Source organism: Talpa europaea (genome assembly GCF_964194135.1).
Source record: "Talpa europaea genome assembly, chromosome: 13".
NCBI lineage: Eukaryota > Metazoa > Chordata > Mammalia > Eulipotyphla > Talpidae > Talpa > Talpa europaea.
Genome location: NC_140080.1, coordinates 28,044,095 through 28,067,386, shown reverse-complemented (window position 1 = coordinate 28,067,386; position 23,292 = coordinate 28,044,095). Strand labels below are relative to the sequence as shown.

Sequence of the window (23,292 nt, the reverse complement as noted above, 5' to 3'; positions counted from 1 at the left end):
GGCCGCCGCGACCGGTCCCGCCGCTCCGGGCTGGGGTCCAGGCGCCCGCGGCCCCGCGTCGTCCTGCAGGGCCCGGCGCTGGCGGTGCTGCCCCTGCCGCCCGCGCCCGGGGAGCCAAGTTTGCCCTCCCGGTGGGCGGCGGGCACGGGACCAGGGGACCCGGACTCGGCAGGGCGCTCCCCGCCCGGGCCAGCACTCCGGCGAGCGGCTGCGGTGCCGAGGCTTGAGGTCCGGGTCTGCTGCGGGGACCCGAGCGATCCGGCGGGCGCGCGGAGCACGGCGCACACCGCTCGCGCCGAGCCCGCAGCCCGCGCCCGTCCTCAGCCCCCGCGGCGCCGCTCCTGGGCTCCGACCCCGAGCGGCCTCGGCGAGTCGGGCGAGCTGCGCGCTCTCGGCTCGGGCCCGTGCCCTTGGACCCCGACTGGGCTGCGGGCGGGCGTCCGCTCTACCTACTCCTCCAGCTTTGCGGGGAAACTTGCGTCTCCTCGCTGCAGCCTGAAGGGCCCGCGGCGCCTCCCCCGGCCCTCGCAGCCCCGAGGTCCGCGGCGTCTGGGGCTGGGCGCTCCGGCTCCGCGGAGGAGACTGGACTCGGGACACAGCCTGCCGCTCTGGTTCTGCCCGAGTGGCTGCTGTTCTGGGCTAGCGGCGGGTGCTGTCTGCTGGGGAGTCAGTCACCGGGGAGCAGTTTTTGTTTGGGGGGCATCCTGGGAAGGAGGGTGGTGGTCCTAGGAGAGCTTGCACTGTGTGTGATCTTTGCTCCTCTCTGCGCCAGCAAAGGACCTGTTCCAAGCTTCGGGGGGAGGGGGGCGTCCTAGGTGACAGGGGCAGAGCGCTCCGCTTTGGCCGCGTGACACCCCGAGTTTGGGGACGACCACGGTGCGAGCCTTGGGGACTCCCTGCAGCCGTCAAAGCGACGCCCAGAGTACGGTTGCCAGAGGCCTGCCACCTGAGGACTTTGGAGCCCGCCACTCTTGCAGGAGCAGAAAGCCGCTGCAAGCAGTAGGTTTTCTCACAGTGTCGGGAACATGACCGCCGCCCCATCCGCCTGCCTGCAGGAAGATGCTGGGGACCGGCGGAGTTGGGCCCTGCTAGGTCGGTATCGTCTCCTGGAGTTGGTCCTCGTGGCGCGGTCCAGCAGACCTCGCGCCTGCTGACCGCCGCGGACATTGATGAATGGCGCTTCCGCAGCCTCCCCTCCGCTCCCCTCTAGGTGTCGCTTCGGCAGAGTGAAAAACAGCGCCAGCAGCTTGGGTCTGTTCCTTTCCTCAATTTATTGCAAGCCTGTGCACCAGGAATTGTACTAGATGGGCCCCCGAGAAACACCATCCGTCCATGTTCTCCGGGACAAACACAAGCAGAATTCTAATAGGAGGTGGCACGCTAACTTAAGGCCAAATGTGTGCAGGGAATGCGTCCGTGGCACAGCCTGAGCCCCGAAGAGGGATGAGGAAGAAATTCGGGTTTTTCTCAAAAGTTCCAAGTTCCTCCCACCAAGCTTAGTCCTCTGAATGCTAGAGGGCCTGTTTCTGGTCTGAGCAGTGGTGAGGTGAAGGGCTCACGTTCATCAAATATTGGAAGAGTTAGCCAGCTATTAGCCAGGGAAATGGATGGCCAGTGATGTGGCTGCTGTGACACCCCCACCCCAGCAACCTTCAGTCAGTAGGTCAGGCCAGAGAGGTGAGCGGATGCCCCCCAGGGCCCGTGTCTGCTTCCCATCTTAGTTTTGTGAGAAGGCACTGCCACATCACTAGACCACGGCTGTGTAGACTTGTTCAGCAGGTCGTGAGCTTTCTTCCCCTTCTGGGAGAAAAGGTGCCTCCCCTCCTTGCAAACTTCAGATGGAGCAACAGATCATGCAAGAAAATAGTTAACTTTCATGTTATGTACTAAAATTGCTCATTAAAGTTGTGCTAGTGGTGTGGTTTTTTTCTCACTTAGTATTTTTTATCAACCTCAAGCTCTGTTAATTTCAGAAAAGCTGTTTTTCTTCCAGTGAGAGGCTGGTTTGCTTTCCTGGGCACTGGGAGAATGGTCATCCCTTTGCCTGTGCACTGGAGGGAGAGGTAGGTTGGGACTCTTCTACCTTCACCAGTCCATCACGCCACTCTCTCTCCTTCTACTAAGGGCTGCAGGGTTTTGTTTTGTTTTGTTTTGTTTTTTAAATGTGATCTTCATGTTGTGGTATTTTGTTTGACTTTATGCTGTATTCTCAAAACCAGCATTGAATAGTCAAGATTTCATAAAATCTACCTTAATTCCTGCTTAGCCCTTTTTGATACTGCTCTGCAAACTCAACCTTCTTTCATTGCTTGTGTGTGATCAGTTGTGTGCTTACTTAATAAATTAGGTCATTATGTCAAGAGTATGTCTTTTTCTTAGATCTTCTTTCTTTTTTTTTTTTTTTTTTTTTTTTTTTTTTTTTGTTTATACATGCACTGGGTACAGTCAGAAGCACGGGAGGGTGAGAGAATTCACCAGAGCCAGAGCAGGGAGCAGAGCAGGCAGAAGGACTGAAGTACACTGCTGAGGGGAGCAGCGGGCGGCAGGAGAGGTCTGCGCGCCATGTGGGACCCTCCTCAGGTGGCCGGGGAGCAGCCGGGGATCGAACCAGCGCCGCAGAGGCCGCCGGCAGCTTCGCAACCCAGCGCTCAACCGCTGTGCCACCGGGGAGGCCCTAGATCTTCTTTCTTAACGCATAGCCCAAGAGCTGCACATCAAGTGAACTAGAACTACACTGCAGTGAGGGGGGAACTTATGAGGTATAATCCAGTGTTGGAAGAGTGGGGACTCCTGACGGTATCAGTCTGTGTTAGGCTTTGTGGTAGATAGGAGTGTAGTAGATTTCTATATTGCACACAGGCTAATTTAGGCATCTCATTTATCAAATGTTGAAACAATTAACCAACTGTGTAGAATAGTTCACGAATAGGAAATGTAATGTAACCTCATTGTGGTTTGCTGTGTAGTTAGCCTGACATATTTCTCTGCCTAATTTTCCTGGGTTGGTATTTTTAAGACTGTCTTGGGAAGTGTGAACCTCTTTCCTCCCCATAACACTCAAATCAAAACTAGTACCCTGAATCTTTCAGAAGAAATTACTATAGAGGCGCCTGCTTTTAAGTTTGGGTGGGTAAGACTTTTTTTTCCTTAACGCTGGGCAGACAGGCAGAAGAGGACCACAGGATTTTATTAGTGCTCAGCTGGTTTCTATTTGTTGATTGGCCACATGCCGAGTACAAAATGCAAACACCTAAGGTAACAGGCTGGCGCCTGCCCTTTTCAGTAAGAAAGCTTGGAAGTGTGGGTACCTCTGGCTTCTTGTGAAGGGGGTGATGTCGCTCAGTTTGATTATCTTCTTAATTTCTGGTTCTTTGGTTACAGAACAAAATCTATTCCCATGTGGCTAATCTGTATTATCTGGTCCGGTAATATTATCATATTTGGGGGGAAAGACTGAGAAAGAGAACAGTCTCCCCTGAAGCTCTGAGAGTCAGAATTCCCACTCTTGCAGAACAAGACTGCTTCCTGGAGGAGAAAAGAGAAGTTTGTTTTGAGTGTCCTGCCAATTTAACGTCAGTGCCTCTGCCTGGCTTCTGACCCTGTCTAAACCAGAGAGCTTCCAGCTGGTGTGTGTTCTCTGCTGGGGCAGATTCTGGAATTTACATGTTCAGCCCATTTTTCTCTAACCATTTGCATTCTTGTGTCCCTTTTTCCAAAATGCATGTCGTGATTGGAATGTTACATCATACAGATTTGTAGTACCTTTATAATCTTAGATACAAATAAATAACATCAGTTTTCAGCTTATAGCATCAGAAGATCCTGTGGTTTCCACAAAGAGAGGGCAGAACATCTAGGGTGGGCCCATCAATCACCGTAAAAAGCAAAATCACTCATTCTAAATAGGGGATGCAAACAGTCCATATGAAAGTTTGTGATCATGTAAGAAACAAAACAGTTGCCCAGTCAGAATGCCTGGGTTTTAATCTAGGTCTGGACACTGAGGGGGCTGCGTGTGGGGACCCACCCAGGAAGGAGTGAAGTTCTCTTGGAAACAAGATGTCGTTGACTATCAAGTGGTATGCTTTACAAATTGTTAGAAAGAAAACCTAGTCCTAGCCCATTTTATGAGCACAATCTCAGGTAGATTTATAACCAATCTTAGAACTCTAGCATGAATTGAGTGTTTATGAACCTAAATTGATCTCAGAACAGCTCTGGATTGAAAAAGAGGGTTTGTGACCTTATTGATGGTACCTTCTCATTCCTGTAATGAGAGATTCTTGTATTTTTCTTCTGTTTGAATGGCAGTGTGGCTATTTGAATTTGAGGAGTATTTACTTTATCAACAGATCTGCTTCCCCCAGAGTCAGTGGTTTTACCATGCTCGTGCTCCCTACGGACTTAAAGGGCATCCTTGCTGCTTCATAGTCAATGTCCCTCCTCATATTTTCCTGTCCCCCCCCACCCCAAACTCACTCTTTCTTGGCAAATAAAGACAGCACCAGGGAGGGCTGAGGGGAGCATACTGAGTGGTCCCATCATGGGTGGCTACAGGAAGGGCAGCAACTTGTCATCACCTCTTGCTTTTGCCTTGTTGGAGCCATAAAAGCTGCAGCAACACAGCTCGTGGCAGCTTTCAGAGGAAAGGAGAGGCTCAGGGCTATGGCGTCCTACCTAGGTCTGCATAGGTCCCCCCCCATCATTCTAAAAAAGCACTGTCTCTCAAAATAAGACATTGCTGAGTACTGAAAAGCAGCAGAGGACAGGGGTTCGGAACACAGGTGCTGACTCAACCTTCCCAGCTTGGAGTCCCAGCTCTGCCACTTCTTCTGCCCTGTGGCCTTGGCAGGGTACTTAACCTCCCTGAAACCTGTCTCCTGTGTCATCTATCTGGGGTGATCATTGTCCTCTCATGGAGTAGAAATGAGGATTGTGAGTTAATACCTGCAAAGCATTTAGAATCGCTCCTGACATGTAGTAATTGCTATATAAGTGTTAACCAAATAGATAGTTTCTATTTGGTTATTAGATAGATCATCACAATTGATTTAGACCAAATTGATTCTTTTTTATGAACTCAACTGTCATAAAACTTGAGTTGTAAATTTTTAGGCTGTTGCTACTGTAGCTGTAATGAATTGTCAATCACCGTGAGAATAAAATGGCATCTAAGATGCATCCACTGTGCAAATGAAGTCTGATCCAGTGTGGCCGAGCTGAGCTAGACTTAACAAAGCAGCTGCCTACGAGGATCTCAGTAGTTGGTCTGGCTCATGTCTTCAAATAAAATCTTTCAGGGAACCTCAACACTAACCAGGTAAAACCAGCACTTGATGCAGCTGGACTGGAGCTTTGGCTTCTGAAACAGTTCGAAACAGCGGGTTTCACACCAGAGATCTGGGACGTTCTTTTAAATGAAGTGGTTTGCTGTGCTAATAAAAATTGCAATAAATGGATTTGGTTTTGATGTTCTCCACTAGAAATAAAATATCAAACCTGATTGCTCTTGGACTCCTAGGCAAATTGGGAAATAAATACTACATTCTGTGGTTTAAATAGCTCTTAACTGCAAGAATTGACATCTGTACATTACTCAAACATCTGTATATTACTCCTAATCATCTGTCTTTAGCTTACTTGGACTTGAAGGCCTGAAAAAGGAAAGTAGAAGACCTTTTACATGTGTGCTTACCCTATGATCGGCGTTTGATTGTGGATAAGTAGGGAATAATTAACAAAAGTAGAGTAGGAAACAGTGACTCTAGTTCTAGATTGTCTTAAAATTTTTTTTTCTAAAGCCAATAACTGCTTTCTGCAGTTTCTGGAATATGGTTTGATGTTCAGAAGAGAATAATTTATGGAAAGTAGGGAGTTGCCCTATTTATTTTTAGAAAAACTGGTTGCTGTTAGGGAAAGACATTTTAATTCTTTTTTAGTCGTGAATATGATATTTCACTCCTTCCCACCCCTGCAAGAACTTCCATACCCGAGCTGAAGCACCAACTCAGGAGTGTAAATTCGGTGGCTGAAGGAGACGCTGCCTCCCTCGCCAAGGTAGCGATGGAGGCGGAACCTCTCCTCCCCCTGCTGCAATCCCGAGAGTGGGAGCCGGGGCTGGTAGTGGCAGGGCTGTGTGACCTTCAGATTATATTTACTGGCCACTCGGACTTTTTTCCCAGGAGTGCCAGCTTTGCCAACAGATCTCAAAGATGAATGGCTAGAGAAAGAGATGTGGGGATGGTAGCCTATGGACTTTTTAAAACAAGAAGCACCTTCTTTTAAAAGCTAGTCATTACTCACTGCTTTGCATTGGATAGGGCAGGGCTAAATGCCCACAGTTTTTGGTCTGAGTTCTTCTTATGGGCATTTCTGTATCAAGCAGGAGCCATAAAGCAAATCTGGAGAGGTGGAAACGCAGCCCAGGGGAAACCTGGGATGTGGCAGGAGTGTTTCTGTTTGGTGGCCCTGGCATGAGCAGTCGTGATCAGGTACACCTCCAGCTCCTCTTGTTTGTAGCAGGGATCCTCCAAAGCTGCTGGGCTTGGGCGGGGTAGACTCTTCCACTCTTCAAATAGACGACAGTGCCCGTCAAGCTAATCAGTTTTTATTCCGACCCCCGCTGTGGGCCAGCACTAGGCCATATCTCATGGGTGCTGGCCTCCCCGGGGCTCTGTGTGAGCTCCTCACCCCAGCCATGACTGGGATGCAGTGTGGACCACTTGGAATGAAGCACTGAATGGTGTGGTGTTCACAGAATCAATAACCTTAAAACTTTCCTTGAGTGAGAGTTATAAATACTGTATGATGAATTCTCTCTGGCTATGTTTCCTAGACAAAGATCACGAAATTAAGGCTGGAAATTGTTCGCAGTTAATTGGACAAGTGGGATAATCTGTGTCTTTGTCCCCTTAACACAATGCCCAGTAAGTGAGCCTTAGTTTTTTTATCCATGTAACTCATCGAATTGCTCATTTCTTGTCTTCTAGGACTTTAGATAATTTATCAAGTGAAACTCAGGAAACAGTTAAAGGTTATTGAAATTCCATTATCCATGGAAGCTTGGATTCTGCTATAAGCATGAGTAGTCTTGAAATGAAAATATTGGACCTAATGATGCCTCTTTGAAGCTTACTATAAACTGAGGCATAAGCAACAAATGGGATGCCAAATAGTTAACACAGTTTGTCACCATCATTTATAGAATAGAGTGCTGGTCATGTGCCCATCCCTGATGGCTTTGTGAGGAGGCTAAAGCAGAGGTACATGGTGAGCTGTCAGAGGGCGCCCGGCTCGCTCCCTCCCGTTGCTCCTGTACTTGCCGTGGTAGGTGGCAGAGCAGGTGGGTTTCGGAGCATTTCCAGGACTCTTACCATACGCCTAACACCGTCTCCTTTGATCCCCACAATCCTATGATAATTGATCCTAATTTAGAGGAGAAAAAGCTAAGGATCAGAAGTAATATTACTCCTCCAATGTAGAACAGAAGGGTTGGTTCCAGGATTTAAATTTGGGCATCTCTCTTCTGAGCACAAGTACCAACTACCTACCCTAGGACTTGCTTACATTTTGCAATGTTTTGTTGTTTGTGTCTAAACAGACTCAACAAAATGAAACTGGAAGGCTTTTGGTTGCATCTGGCACTGCTTGGGGCGTCCCTGCTGGCTGCACTGGGATGGATGGACCCCGGAACCAGCAGAGGCCTGAGCGAGGGCATGAGGGAGTCGCAGGCAGAGGTATGGTCAAATATAACAGCTGACGACATTTAACACTGATGGCTTTTCAATGTTATCTGATTTCTTCTCCATCTTTCCATCAATTAGACCACAGTGTAAGTTGAAACTGTACCCTCCCTGGGGACAGATGGGAGCCACCGACATGCGTTGATATGGACAGGAGGTTTATAGTACACTGGAAATAAGTCCTAAACCTCTCTAATGCTGACATGTATTCCAGCACCAAGCTCGCATTGATGGTTCGTTGTCCACAAAGACCGCCAAGAGAATGGCCTCTCTGTATATTTAATAAAACTCTGAAAACTCAGACTCGCTGGTGGAGCACACCCAAGTGAATTAATGAAGTCTTTTAATTATAAAATATGTTTAAAAAGAAATGGACCCCTTTCAGGTATATAGATAAAAAGAAGCAGGCTGGGAAAGAACGGGCAAATAGAAGCCCTGAGGGAGACTGCCTTAATGAACAGATAAGAGTGATTAATGGCGTGTTAGGTATATATAAATGCTCCTAAAGTGCTTGAAAAACTTGTTCTCAAATATCTCCCTGGAGACTCCCGATATCCTGCTAATTGCTCAGTGAACTCTGGTCTGAAGTACTGAAGGTGGATCGTAAGCTGCAGTCTTGCCCACTCCGGCAGTCAGCCTCAGGCATTTGGGGTCCACGAGGGATTTTTTTTCTGTAGAAAAATGTTGTGTATATGCTGAAACTTAAGAAATGACCTGACCCTTTTGTTCAAACTACCTGGGATTCCTTCACAGCGTGGTCAACGCTTTCTTCTGGACAGCGCTCGGGGACATCTCACTTCCATTGTCCTCCTTGTAGATGTGGGTCCTTCTCCCCATGGGGGTCCTGTGGAATACCAGAGAGTGAATAACAGCACACAGTGTATGGTAGGATTAATGCATTATTTGATCAAAAGACACGATTTCTCTTTCATTATTACTTAATTGTAATGCAATCCCAAACCTACAAGCCTTAATCTTCGGGGAGCTTCAAAAGTAATTTAATGCACACTTTTCCTGCTGAAGTTAGTGTGGCTTCATTTTGTGGTGAGCAGATGATTAAATAGAAACACTATCTCTCCCATCTAAATCCATGAAGGACGCAACTTAATGCTCTTTTGAAAGAGTCTGGAGGCTGACTTGCTAGCGAGCACACAGCATTTCCCATATGGGAACAGCTTAATCATTACACTCATGCAGAGGGAAAATGATCACTTAAATCCTGCAAATCTATTGTTGAATATTTCATAGCAAAGAGGCAAGCTCACAGGTTGCTTATTTAACCTTTTTACTGTTGGGGCTCCTTGGCCCACTGTCCAAAACCACTTATTTCAATTAAAAAGAGTCAAGCCAATTAAGATGGGATTTAGCTGGAGGTAAATTGAAGGTAAGTTAATGTCGATCTGGAGCCCCTTTATCTTAGCTGTTAATACCCTAATACTTTGTGTACCAACAAGTAGGAGCGGTTCTGTTCATTCTGAGGAAGTGAAGCTTTTTAGTTGTTCGGAAGTGTCATTTTGCTTCCCCGCATCCCTCCTCAGGAGAGAACCAAGGAGATGCCATGTGTCCCATGTCCAGGAATTTCCCTGTCTCAGGGAACTCTGGAATGTAGGAATGATGGCCCTCTCCATCCATGTGTCATTGCAGTGGATTGAGTATTGCAGCGTCATGACCACTGCTGGTCCAGGCTGCTCTTATCAGCGATGGCATCAGTGCCCACAATGTGAATGGCTTTGTGCAGAGGCCTGCCAGTGTGTAGAGGTGCGACAGTGAGCTTTGTGCATGCCCCCCTTGCCCTGATACCTTCACTCACAAGGGTCCTCTGCCTGGAGTGCTGTCCCTTTGTTACACATGTCTGAATTATTTCCTGCTCCAAGATTCAGCTCTTGTTCTTAACTTATCTCTAGCAACTTCTTTGATCATTCTCGGTCATTTTGATCTCTTTCTCTGAACTCGGTGTCTTGTCTACCTCCTTTTTTTTTTTTACTCTTACATATTTATTTTAGCATATGGATGAAACTGATCTCATCGCAATAGTTAAAATTTTTAAGAACAAAATCGAGGTTCAGCGTGTTTTCAAACTAACTGCTATTTAATATCTGGTACTAGTCGTGAAGTCACCCCGGTGCTCTCAGTTGTCATGCTAGTCCATGGATTTCAGTGTGTGACCAGCTCCCTGCATGACGGATTAGTTTCCAGTAACCTGTAATCCCAGCAAACCTGTGGCAGCTTTCGTGTCAGGCCAGGCTTAATTCTTATCAATATTCAAGATACTGTGTAATAGGTTCTTGGTAGTTTCTCCTTAGATTTGTGGCTATTAATAAACCCATAATTCGCTACCCAAATCATATTAAACTCTTCTGCCAATTTCTTATGATTGTCTTATTTTCTAAAAGAATCAAACCAATGGAGTTTTCCGAGACCCAGTAAGTCAGTCAAAAAACCTTTTCAAAAAACCTTTCAGAAACTGAGTGTTCAGTTGTTTCTCAATGTTTTCTCTCTGATGGTGGTGCTTTCCATAGTACTCATGGACTTAGATCTTCTCTGTCCTTGGAAACCATTAATAAGATTTGAGTTGCCTTTAAAGTTAACATATCAATTACTCGAGTGTCCTAAGGATAAATAAGGATTAAATAACCAAAGTGTGTGTATTCCTACATTTTAAAGACAATTATAGCAAATGTTGAATTATTGTTTTATGTACAAAGACTGCAGTTGAAGTAGCTTCAAGGAGTTTACCATTTTACAAATGTAGATAAAAGGAAATGTAGCTGGGTGGAGTGCCTCTTTAATAAGAGCACAGTGGCAGAACCTCACCTAGAATACTAATGTGATTCTGAATTCAGAGGAAACAATTATGGGATGCTTACTGAATCTCTGAAATCATTATGTTTTCCCTTTCCCCCTACACTCTGGTCAACAGATACGGTATAAAATCAATAGTGGTAGAATGTTCTATTTGGAGGGGCACCAAGAAAGAGTGAGAAGTGATGTGGTGGCAGCCCCTGTCCTGAGAGGCAGGCATTTGTGGGAGGGTCCCCCCTCTTTGGGGCCTGGGTGCCTTCTTCCCACCACTCACCGTGCCCTGGGACTGGATGCGGCTGGTCCACCACCTTATGCATTCTTGGTGCGTTTTACTGAATTTTTTTCTAAACAGTTCTTACCTATAGTTTCTGCTTATCTACTAAATAACCATAAATATTAATGTTGGTTCCTTTTAACATCATTATTTCCCTGTGCCTCGTGTTTTTGGATTAGTGCTAGGCTTTGAGGTCAGACACCATGTGTTTTCAATATTTGCAAAGTCTCATATACATATTCAGGAAACAATATGTAAGGTGATTTCAGTTAATAAACATAAACCCCGTCCATAAACCCAAGGGTCAGTCTAAGAAATAGGGGATCCTACCCTGGCACACTGGCCATCTCCCCTTGTTGCAGGTGTTTGATGATTGCTCTCAGGCACCCTTGTCGCTGAGAGGGTGGCTTCTGGGTGCAGAGACCTTGAATGCTCTGACTCAGTCCACATTGGCTGGGTATGCAGGAGGACTTGGGCTGCTAAGACGGCATTCATTTAAAAAAAGTGTTTCTCTTCTGTAATAAGTGTAATTATTCTTGTGTATTTTATTAAATTTAAGATAGTCTTCCTCTTCATTTTCTAGCAACATTCTCCCATGATGTCCCCCCCTCATGTCCTGACTTCTTTCTGGTGGATGACCAGGGAAGAAGAGTTGATCTTCTGTGGGGCTCAGGGTCTTCTCACTTTTGCCCTTTGCTCCCTTGGTAGGCGTGGGAAAGCAGCAGCCCCCAACCCCTGCACAGGGAGGCTGCATACTGGGCCTTTCTTGGGCCTCTTCTGCAGTGCAGACATGCACACCTTTCTCCTGTGCCTTCTGCGGTGCCACCTTTCCTAGACGCGCCCTGCTGCCACTCCAGCCTTGACTTGCTTTCCCATGGGAGACTCTGGTCAGGGGTTCAGCAAGGGTGCACAGACCCCTCTCAGATCCTCGAAGGGCTGTATTGCAGGCTGCACCCCTTTGAAATCATCCAGGGCTTCCTGTGGTGCAGTGCTGGCATGGGTGGGCAGGTGTGGCCTCCCTTCTAGGTCTCAAACCCTCAGCCAAGGCTCTCTGCTGATTAGTTTGTGTTAGGGCACGTGGATTTTAGTTTCTCAGGTAACACCGGGGGAGCAGAACCGCCCATCTGCAGAGGTGTGAACAAATCATAACTTTCAAGGTGAAGATGGTGGCCCAAGCTCCCAGGGTTGGTTCCCACCTCCAGAGTTAGCGTGAGGTCTGCCCTACTCCAGCGCCTCTTGAATTTCAGTGTGCTGTGAGCCTGTTAAAATGCAGACGCTGGTAGGGCCTCCCCAGTGGCACAGCAGGTTGAGTGCGGTGCTTTTAAGCTGTCTGCACCCTCCACGGCGCTGGTTTGATTCCCACCGGCCGGGGAGATACCCATATGACGTGGCAGACCTCTCCAGTCTCCCCTGCTGCTCCCCTCAGCAGTGTATTTTGGTCCTTCTGCCTGTTCTGCTCCCTGCTCTGTCTCTGGTGGAGTCTCTCATCCTCCCGTGCCTCTGGCCTGTACCCCAGTGCTTGTATAAATAAATAAATCTTTAAAAAAATTTTAAAAAATGAAAAAAAAAGAAATAAAAAAAATGCAGATGCTGGTACAGGAGATCTGGGGTGGATGCTAAGGTTCTGAACTGCTCATGAGCTCCGCTGACACAATCTTAGGGGCCACTGGGCAGAAAAGCCCTTAGAGGTCCCCCACTGCCTGCACACATGCCATGCACACACCCAAGGAGACGCTAGCTATGATTAACCCTGGCTTTATTTTTTAAGCTCATGCCAACACGATACCATCATGTGCAGGGGAGAAATGGCAGGCTGCGTCACACCAGGAGTTGATGTGACATGAGATGGGCAGGGAGCAAGGACAGGTGGCGAAGGGAAGACGAGCTTAAGCAGCCTGGGATTGAAAATCATTTCTCTCTGTTTCTAACAAGCAGGTGGACAGGTAGGCTTAGACCTCTGGCCCCACGGTCCTCTCTGGCTTGTCTGTGTATGATTTAAATGCTGGGGGCTCAGTCCATTCCCCTGCACTCTCACCTGTCCTGGTGTCCTGCCCCGGTCTCTGTCCCCAGTGCCCAGCCAGGCAGTTTTGAGGACCACGACTGCTGGCGTGCTGCTCTGTTTTGAGGTCTTATTTCTGTTTTCATCCTTGGAAAGGGAAGTTACTTTCTCTGTTCTTTGTGTTGATGGTTTCTCGCTGCTCCCGGTGCCTCCCACCCTGTGCCAGGGAGCACCCTGCATCCTCTTTTAGTACTTTGAGATGGCAGTTGACCAGAGTTTTAATTGACTCTGAAAAGTTCTGTGACCCAGGAAAATGAGCATTTATGAGTTCACAGAAAACCATTATTTCTCTTCCTCTTAATTTAGCATTTACTCATCTAACTACTTTATTTATGCCTCTGATGTTAAATAATCTATGCCTCTCTAGGAAGCTTTCCACTCTTGTAATCAGGACATCAGGCCAGGCATTGTAAATGGGGCTCTGATTTTCATTTTTCAGGGAGTTGGCAGCATCAGGTCTGTCAGGCCCCAGTCATCTGCTTGATTTATTCCCTACGACTGGTGGGTTCTCTCTCTTGCTTCCCATTTAGGGAGAAGTGAATGTCATGTTGGTGTCAGACAGACTTTAACAGACCCCTGGTGTGTGGGCTCCACTTGTCTGTCCTGCCAAGCCAGGGCCGTTGTCCTTCTGCCTTCATGACTGGAGTTTCTGCTACGAGGCTCCTGGGCCTGTCTTGTCTCCAGCTACTTGGGAGGGGGAGGTACTGGTTCCAGAAATGGAGCGCTTAGGATGAGATAGGCCATGTACTCTGAGCTGGAAAGACCTAGCAAACTGCAGTGGGAGCTGGCACTTGATGTCAGGTGGGGGACACTGACCGCAGTGGCCGAGGAGCCGTCTGTCCATTCAGCTGTCGCCAGCCTGTCTCTTGGTCGGTGGCCACAGGACTTCGTGTTTGGCCTTGGGGTGTCTTTTGAGTTGGTATATGTGCTGCCGAAGCAAACACAAGGGTGTCTTTTGAGTTGGGGTGGGAACAGGAATCAAGAGAAACCCAGCCTCGTTCATCATGGGATCTTGGTTCTGATACCAAGTTCCTTAAAAAGTAAAACCTGGGCCTGTTTATTTAACACTTCATCTTGATGGGCTAACCCGCCAACCCTGGAGACCAGCAGCTCCTGCTCCCTTGCTGTGCTCACATATTGCAAGGACTGTAGTGAAATTCATAAAATTAACTTCAGTTTAATTTTAAAATCTGTCTCCTTGACAGCACTCTGGTCTTATTAGGCAGTGTGGGTACTGCTTCTAGACTTGAATAGGCTCCTGCAGGTTACAATTGGGTGGTGACGGAGAAAGGACAGTTATCCAATCTTCTTCCTCTTCTCACAGGGGTGGCACAATAAAAACATGTTTTGGAGGAGATAAGCCCCTTGGGGAGGATCTGGATTGTAGTGAGGTCAGGCAGGATTGGAAGGCCTGGGGTGGTGGTGCTGGGAGGCTGGAGTGAGATGCGGAAGAAGAGCTCTGCAGTGCTGCTGGTGGGTCTGTGAGTGAGTACAACCCCAGGGCATGTGCCAGCGGCTAGCAGCCCCCCTGTGTCTTATTGTGGGTCTTCTTTCTGCAGAGTAAAGCCCATTATCCCCTTTATCCATTCCTAAGACTTAAAACATGACCCAGTGGTGAAGAACCAAGCAGACATCCTTTGCCCCTGTAAGGACCCCTGATCAGAAGTGAGTCTGCACACGTCTGCTCATTTCAGGAGGAAGACCAGGCTCTGCACTGCAGGGCCAGCCTGGCACAGTCTCGGCCCAGGCACTCAAGCTGCTCCCTCTTCTTCTTGGGGCCTCAGTCGCCTCATCTGGGAAGTTGTGGGGGCGACAGTCAAGATGCCAACTCAGGTCCCAGGTTGTCTTCATATCTAAATAATGTCGCTGCTGACTGGGCTTCTTGTAACTGGAGAATGCTCCAGTTGTTCCATACGTAGCTCTACATTCCTGTGTGGCCCAGCAACAGGTGTGAGTATGCAGGGTGGCCCACCTTGGTCTAAGGTCACCTGTGTGTGCTCCTTTCAGAAGGGAAGCACTGAATTCTCTGTCCTTAACTCTGGGCTGGAACCATTGTCATTTCACCAGAAACATTCCCGGCTGTTGATCAGCACAGACCTGGACTCCAAGAGGGCTTGACTGCCGGTGAGCTGTGGCTGTCTGGGAGAGGAGGAGGAGCCCATACCAGCCGGAAGGAACTGGATCTGTATTCCTTACTCCTGCCCTGGGCCAGGAACTGTTTCAGAGAAGTCCTCCTTAGACCTCACAAGAAACTGGAAACATGTTGGAGTCATTTGAGTGTGGGTATGTAGGATAGGTGGGAGGTGGTTGAGATTTGGCCCCTGCTTATCCAGGCCCCTGGCATGTTTGGGCATGTCGAGATACTTCCACCTCTGAAAAGCTGAACCAAAACCACGTGCCATGGACCACCCCAGATTGAACCACGACCAGTCACCCCTGAGGAGCTCTGCATCAGTCAGAGCTCTGCTGAATGAAACTTCATCTGCGTGGAGCAGACCTGAGTGTGGACCAGCTGTCATGTGTGTGCACACATGTGTGCGAGTGCATGTGCAAGAACGCACAAGTACTCCCAGCCCAGGCAACTTGAGTGCTTCTCGGCCAGAGTTAAGTACCGAGGCTTTGAGTTATTTTGAGTCTGGATTGAGAAAGGGTATGCATGTGTGTTTTTGAGTTGAAAATGGAAATCATCCTCTATTTTTCAAAAAGTCCCTCCCTCAGAACACCGCTGATCACCAACAAGCCTCTCCTGGAGTATCAAGTGGCTGAAAGAGCCACCTCTGCCGGCCACCTAGCCATCTGTGTGGGAATTGGTGGGCTGACCCAGCAGCCAAGGTGATAGACTCCACATGACAACCCAGGTGTCTGCCTCAGCAGGGTCCTGGGCCTCTGAAGCACAACCTGCTTTTCTGACAACATGCCTCTCCCTGTTCAGACCGGGTCCTCTGTGCTCCAGGAGGCTACACTGTCTGTGGCAGGGCCACTCTCTGTTGAGGGCAGCACCACCATGCAGGAGCTGTTTGGGCTCTAGGGAATACAGTTGCCGTCCTGCCCCTTCCTAACCGAAGCCTGCACGTTCTGTATCCCCACCTCTTCCAGGATATCTGTTTTAAAACCTCATAGTTGGATTTTCCTGATGGGTCTGAATCACTCATTTGAGCCTTGCCTCTCTGAACTACCTCCTAGGAATCTCTAGTCCTCCCTTCGCCTCAGGGCCCCTCAAGTGCCAAGGCCCAGTGATTCAAATCTGTCTCTTCCCTGGCCTGCTATATGGCTGAGGGTGTCACTTGCCCTCTCTAACCTTCAGGTTAACCAGGAGTGATATACAGGTGATAACAGCACCAACTGCAGAGTTGCTTGCAGAACAGGCCGAGCTGGTGATGTGGCACCTGATATGGCACAGAACGTGCATTCGAAACTGTGGGTCCATGTCCCTAATTTCAGAACTGCACTAAGCATTAAGCACCCACCAGGAACACTGTGTACCCCCTTCCCCCACCACCCACCCACCCACCCCACCACACACAGGTTGGGCCAATCAGCCTCCCTGCAGTATGTGTCACTCACTGTTTATCGTGGAAAATCTTGAGGCGGGAGTGCCCTCTTTCTGGAGGGGTGGTTAAGTCTCCTGGGGTCTGAGCCCCATGGGTCGGAGCCTGATACCAGTTGGATGTGCAGGGTGTTTATTGAGTTAGGGATGAATCTGTGATCTTTTTTTATCATTCATTTCGCATCGGGATTTAGGCAAGGTGACTTCAGGTTCTGGGACGCCTTGCTGAAGAAATCCCGGTAGAGGATCGCCTGTCTACGGTTTCCATTTATAGTAGAATCCTGTCACAGTTTCAGGTCTTTCCAACATCCTTATTGAATCAGTAGAAGCTTGAGAGTCTTTTTTTTTTTTTTAAAGATTTATTTATTTATACAAGAACTGGGGTACAGGTCAGAGACATGGGAGGGTGAGAGGATTCACCAGAGACAGAGCAGGGAGCAGAACAGACAGACAGACCTAAGACACTGCTGAGGGGAGCAGCGGGCGAGGCAGGAGAGGTCTGCTGCGCCATGTGGGTATCTCCCTGGCTGGCCTGGAATCCAACCCGCACTGCAGAGTCTGCGGATGGCCTCATAGCGCTGCACTCAACCCGCTGTGCCACCAGAGAGACCCCGCTTGAGAGAGTCTTATGGGCTGCATGTGGGAGGGGGCAGAATCCCCAAGTCAATCGCTGCCCCCTCCTTGCAGTGGTCTTTGGGTCCTGCCCAGGCCTGGCCATCACTCCTGTGAAAAGCCGCCCCCACTGTGGGGAACACACACCAGGACTTCCTAAAATGGGAGCCGAGGGAGTGAAATGTACACCGAAACAAATGCAAGTTTTCTGGTTGTGCTTAGAATTTGCAGGGTCAGCAGAAGCGTATGTCTGTGGGGATGGTGGCCACCAAGGGTCCCTGCAGGGGAGCAAGGACTGAGGATGGTGGGGACAGAAGTTCTCTGTGGAGGTGCCACTGAGTAGGTTTAAGACTCTTGAGGCCTTTTCTTGGTGCTAGTCTTAGGACAGTTGGATCAAAAACTTGTTTAAGCTGTTCTATCATTTAAAGCTTGCCCTCTAAAGAAAATAGGGCTCTTATTTATTTCCCTTTCCAGTCTTGCATTTAAAACATAGTGGAAAACTTCCTCCATTGCGAAGACTCAGGTTTCTGTGGTGCTGGTGATGCCACATGGCATGTCCATTCCTGGGGAAGAGACTTCACGTGGGAGCACTGGGAGACAAGTGGGAGGCCTGCGGGCGGGTGCTGTAACTGGAGTGCTTCTGAAATAGACCCACTTCCCCTCCTCTGCAGTTTCTCTTGGGTGGTTATGTGCGCTGTTGTCTCCACTCTGGCATTTGGCTGTGAAGAGTGGGATTCTCTGCCTCTTGCTTGGCTGTTCATTCCCAGGCAGTGGAGCCAAGAAGCTTGTCTTGGTGTCCAGAGCAGAACTTTCTCTTGGCCTCCTCAGAACGCTCCACCTGCCTGCTTCAGGCCTCTGAGCCCTGGGCAGCCCAGGATCTCTGGTGGTCTGCAATCTCAGTGGTCAGCAGGTGTCCACCGAGCAGCTGTGTGCCAGGCCCTGTTCTGCAGAGAAGTGGGATTTGTGATTTCACACTTGGGCTTGAGTCCCAAAAAGGCACAGGGGTAGAGTGCTGGATTGGGAAGGGGATGGAGCAATAGCTCTTGCTGACCAGAAACTGGGTTAGCAGAAGGAATTAAACTCCTCTGCCATTCCTCACCTGTGCAGTGATAAAATTAAGCTCTCAATTTAGTCACAAGGAAATGAGGTGCAGGTACTAAGTCAGACAGGAGGTCCCAGAGCCTGCCCCAGAACAGGATGCTTGTGCTTGCAGCCTACACATTTTCCTCCTGGAGGGATACGGCTAGTGGCAGATCTAGTGTCACAGGATGGTCCTGGCCCAAGAGTCAGCCATTTGAGAAACGTCAGAGGGTAGGTGGATTAGGGGCTGGAAGAAGCTGGAATGCCAACATCTCCCCCACACTCTGGCCACAGGTGAACACCATGCTGACAGCAACAGCTCCATGTGTGCAAGGTCAGACTCTCCGCCAGAGCCCCTGTCCCCCTTCCAGAAGTTGTCCTGGGGCCTCTCCCCTCAGGTGGTTCTACCTGATATGACTCTGTTCCCTCAGCGACTCCTAAGTCCCACTCAGCGCTTGGGCTGGCGGTGTAGAGGGGATGGCTGTGCTCTACTGCTCTGTCTGGTCTTGCTTAGGGTACTGTGACACTTGACATTGCCACCGCAGTGCCCGAGCTGCCACACTAGAAGTCTTAACTTGCTCAGAGTCCCATCATGTGCTCGTTGGCTGTCCTGGGTCAGCTGGTTATACCAATGGGTTTGTTGACCAAAGACATATTTATTGTCTTTGGTGGTGCTGACTAGGACAAAATTACCTGTGATTCATTACACACTCTAGATGACATCAGAGGGTAGGTGGATTAGGGGCTGGAAGAAGCTGGAATGCCAGCATCTCCCCCACACTCTGGCCATAGAATGTATAATAACTTTTCATCTGACTCCCATTCAAAACAACTATCCGTATGTTACATGAAGAGCTGGTCATGAGCTGCTTTCTATAGGACTTCCCAGACGTGGACTGATGCCTTACCATGGGATCATGAGAAAGGAGAAAGAGTCACAAACATCCTTAAATCACCTGTGCGCTTGCCCAGCAGGGGTGCAGCAGGGTGGGTGTGCATTCAGGGCAGGGTGGTACTGGGGGCAGGTAGGATTGGGAAGGACTCATGGAGGTGGGGCCACAGGTGGAGGTCTGGGTGGGCAGAGTATTATGTGTTTCAGGAGAGGGCTCCTCTGAGCGCAGGGGTGGGTGAAATAGGACCAAATTTGGTGGGAGGGAAAAGAGATTGGGGGGATATCTGGGCCTGTTGGCAAAGTGGCTCATCAGGGACCCTTTGGTGGCCAGGAGCAGGCTCACCTTCTTTATGCATATGCACAAAGAAGGGCATCCTGAGGCCTCGAGGTCTCCCAGGCCCTTCAGGGCCTTCAGGGTACCTGGTGGCTTAGGGCACAGTTCTGGGGCCTCCTGTCCCTCCTTTCTTCCCAGCCACCCATGTGCCACCTCCTTTTCTCTCCTGCCTGTTCTGTTTGGAGACAGGCCCTTCCAGAAAACTGTGAACCATCTTGGATCGCTATCATGTAACCCCAGCCCAGTAGCCCTGCCACCACACAGACTGCCTACGACTCCAAGGACCTGGACTCAGCTGAAGTCCAGTCTCTTGAGAACCTGGGCGGTTGACCTGGAGAAGCTTCTGCTCTGGGCCTGTGGCTGGTGGGCGGGGGGTGGGTCCCTAGAGGTGAGGTGACATCCAGGGGCTCTGAGCTACCGGTGTGGGTGCAGCCTAGGCTGCTCCCGTGAAGGAGTGGGGAACACTTTATTGTGGACTGCATGGCTGGTGAGACTAAGGAGTCAGTCCCCAACCTCTCAGAAAGAACTCAGAACAATGTGAACTGAGTTTTCAGAAGCTTGCTGCTTTTAATGCAGTGGAGCTTCTGATCTTCAGAGCAGAAGTGGGTGTAGGCACGGTCAGGAAGGCTTGCCTGTGTGGTCTTAAATCTTTGCCCTTCTGCTTTGCCATACCACTTTCCTCTGCCTTTCTCACTGGTGCCTCCATTGCACCAATCTGGCCTGCCTGCTCTGGGCCACCCTTAGAAGCCCAACTCCCCTGTCCCTACGTGGTTCCAGATGCAGGCTGTAGAGCAGGCCCGGCCACAAAAGGACTGACAGAGAGCCTTGGCAGCTCCCACCTGATTTGTCCTCCCTGTGGGGCCTGTGTTAACTGGCTCCCGGGCTGTGTCCGTGCCCTGCCCCCCAGGTTGACTAAAGGGGAGCAGACTTTGGGGCTTGGGCATGGCCCTGTAACTCCAGAGTCACAGCCTGTGGCTGCAGGGAGCTCCTTGGGCAGCTGCTTTGAGAATAGCTGGAATTGTTGTTGGGGAGAAAGAAGGGCTGCATGGGAGGGGACTCATGCCTTTTCCAGATGTCTCCTCCTGGAGGGTCTGCCACCCGGTGGGCTCCAGGGAGCCGCATTGCAGTTGTAGGATAATTAGTTCTGTCATCATGGAGGACGAGGCGAGATAGATGCTCCCCCAGTTCTGGGGCCAAACTTTGCTCCCAGCCAGGTGCAGAGTCTTGTTGCATTAGGAACCAGGTTTGCACCGCGACGTCTGTTTCTGTGTAAGCAAGAGTTATGGAGTTGGGATGGGGGCACCTGTGGGCCAGGATGACAGGGCATGGTGGCCTCTGGAGTGCAGGGCTGCAGGTCTGGAGGCCTGGAAATTCCAGATCGGAATTCTGGTTCCTGATCCTGCATTCTTTGAATACCATAGTTATTAATGCTGATAGCAATAAAGAGCTACCATTTTGTTAAAGCGTTAATTGCATTACTTCATTGATTTCTTAAGAAGTTTCTGTGAAGTTCTCCTGACTTGTGAGCCACTGCATGATTTACACTGTGGAAAGTGAGGCTTCAGTCTCCATACAGTGGTAGGACCAGGGTTGCGCCTGGCATTCTGCGGTCCAGCCTCTGCTCCTGAACACAGCCTGTGCTTTGCTGCCCCTCACCCCCACCCCTGCACAGATTTTTGAGGCCAAGGTAAGGACTTCTGGTGATGATGAGCTTTAAGGGCCAAAGCGAAGCCTGTCATACCAGGTAAGCCACCCCCCCCCTCTGGGAGGCAGCAGAGCTTACTGTGGTCTCCCAGCTGTGGACTCGTGACCTGCCTACCGTGAGAGATGTGGCAGACCGTCCTGCTTCTGCTCTGATCCCATGAGAATTAACATCTCTTTGGCTTGTCTCTTCCAGTTCTCTGAACGAGTCTGGTGGGGACTCTGCGACCACTGCCTGTGGGTCCTTGAGGATCTGCCTCTTGTTGGGCAGGCCCTGGCCGGGCCCTCTGCTGTGCCTCTGCATGTGGGAAGGGGGTGTGGCCTCTGGTGGGGGCCTAACCTAGATATTGGGTGGTCATCTGTTCTACCTTGGGAATTGGCCTTGGGAAGTTCCTAAGGGTGTTAAGAGCAAACCCTTTTCATAAGCTAGGCTCTGGGACCTTGACCTTAGGGAGAAGACAGGATTCCCAGCATCTCTGACCAAGATCACCAAGATGGTTATTGTCAGATGAAGGTTTTGGGCAGGTTTGGAGGCCCAGTGGGGAAATGTATATGTTTATTGACTCTTCCACCAGCCACTGGAAGGGAGCCAGGCGGTCAGTCCTGCGTTATGGCCAGAGCAAACTGGGTGTGCTCCCATGGCAGAGGGCTGTCATGGAGGGAGGGCTCTCGTCCCCAGAAGCAGGAGCAGTAGGGCACCCCGGGCCCATGGGCCATGCAGCTTGGGCGGTGTCACCTTCCTCATCCAGGCAGGTGGTCACACCAAGAAGCCGTAGTCCCTGTCCCACAGGGTGGCCATAACCCTGGGGGGCAGGGCAGCTTTGTGGGCAGGGTGCGGTACATGAAGTGCCTACTCTGAAGAACACTGAGCAAAAGACATTGGGGTGTGCTGAAGCCAGTGAAGTAGCAGGCAGCCCCAAGGGTGACATACGGGGGGGGGCAACAGCCTCGGCAAGGCATAAGAAGAGGTGACAGGACATCTCTGGCCAGGTATGGCTGGTTCCCAAGGGACATTGTGGCAACCAGTGGGGGCTTTCCCCAGCCCCTCTTCCCCATCATTGCCCAGGGGCTGTAGCAGGAGTGTGGGCCCCTCACCCACCCACAGGCCCAAAACTTTGCTAAGCACCTCTTCCATCTTGGGCACTGTGTTCAGTGTTAGGGGCAAAGAGATGCCAAAGAGCACCCACGATGCTACGTGGTAAGACAGAGCAGCTGGGAAACGCCGGGTGCCCTGGGCACACGTCCTCGCAGTTTTCACAGCAATCTCAGAGGCACTACCTAAATCTCATCTTGTAGCAGACAGAAGCTCCTGGAAGTTTGTCCCTTAATACTGGGTGGCCTGAGTGTCGGGGGGACCCAGGTAAATGCCTTCATAGCTGCACAAGTCCTGCTCATGCACTGCAGGCCAGAAACCCCGTTCCCCTGATTACTGGGGGTTTCTCAGTTCTGCTGTGAGCCTGTCCTTCCTCCTTCACCAGTGGCTCCTGAAATCTGCTGAGACCTGGCTGTGAGGGTGCATTTGTTCCCTGTGGAGAGAGCACAGGCCTGCCCGAGCCATCTCTCTGCTTAATTAATCTTTAATCTTGCTGGATAAGGGGAACTGGTGACGCCATGTGCAGTTTCTGTGCCAGGGACACCCAGCTTCTCCTGGGATGGCCCTGCCTGCATGGGGGGGGGTGATGGGAGGGGGGGTTGGGTGGGGGGAGTGTTTTAGGTTATTTGGTTTGGCCCTGCGGTTCCCAAATGTCTCCATACATTGGAATTCTCTGGGAAGCTTCCCCAAAAGAACTGATGCCCATGTCCCAGCCCTGGAGATTTAACTGGAGGGTGGGGTGGCCCGAGTTCTGCATTATGGAGAAGAGCCTTATTTGCGAAGCGCCAGTTTAGCCTGTGGAGGAAGTGCAGACACAGCCCTATTCTGTCCTCAGGGTCAGTGTCAGCAGGTCTCCTCCGGGGACAGATGACTCAGACTCTTGGGGACAAAGCCTTCCTGTGCCTTGGCCCCAAGCTCAGTGTCTCTGCCAGGAGGTGTGAGTGACTAGACTGAACTGGCAGGTGGGGGGCAGTATTCTCTGAGGACCCCTGATCCTTCTCAAAACAATTTTAGGCTCCGACTTTCATCTTACAGCTCAGCAAAGGGAGTCTGACTGCCCAGGTCAGGAGCAGGAGAGGGGCAGGGAGGAAGCCGCTGGTTTTACAGGGGGTACTTGGATGGGCCACCTGCCTAGTGAGTGGCCACTAAGCTGTGC

The 23,292-nt window shown here is 50.1% G+C and overlaps 1 protein-coding gene across 1 annotated transcript in view; it reads left to right on the top strand.

Annotated features, from left to right (window-relative positions):
* Positions 1-7,604: 7,604 nt before the first annotated feature.
* Positions 7,605-23,292, top strand: part of FSTL4 (follistatin like 4) — a gene marked incomplete at its 3' end in the record, with an annotated part of 381,026 nt that continues 365,338 nt past the window's right edge. The window contains exon 1 of the mRNA XM_084252509.1: positions 7,605-7,736. Within this exon, the coding sequence (XP_084108635.1) occupies positions 7,611-7,736 (126 nt within the window). The 5' untranslated portion in view covers positions 7,605-7,610. The remainder of the gene's footprint in view (positions 7,737-23,292) is intronic.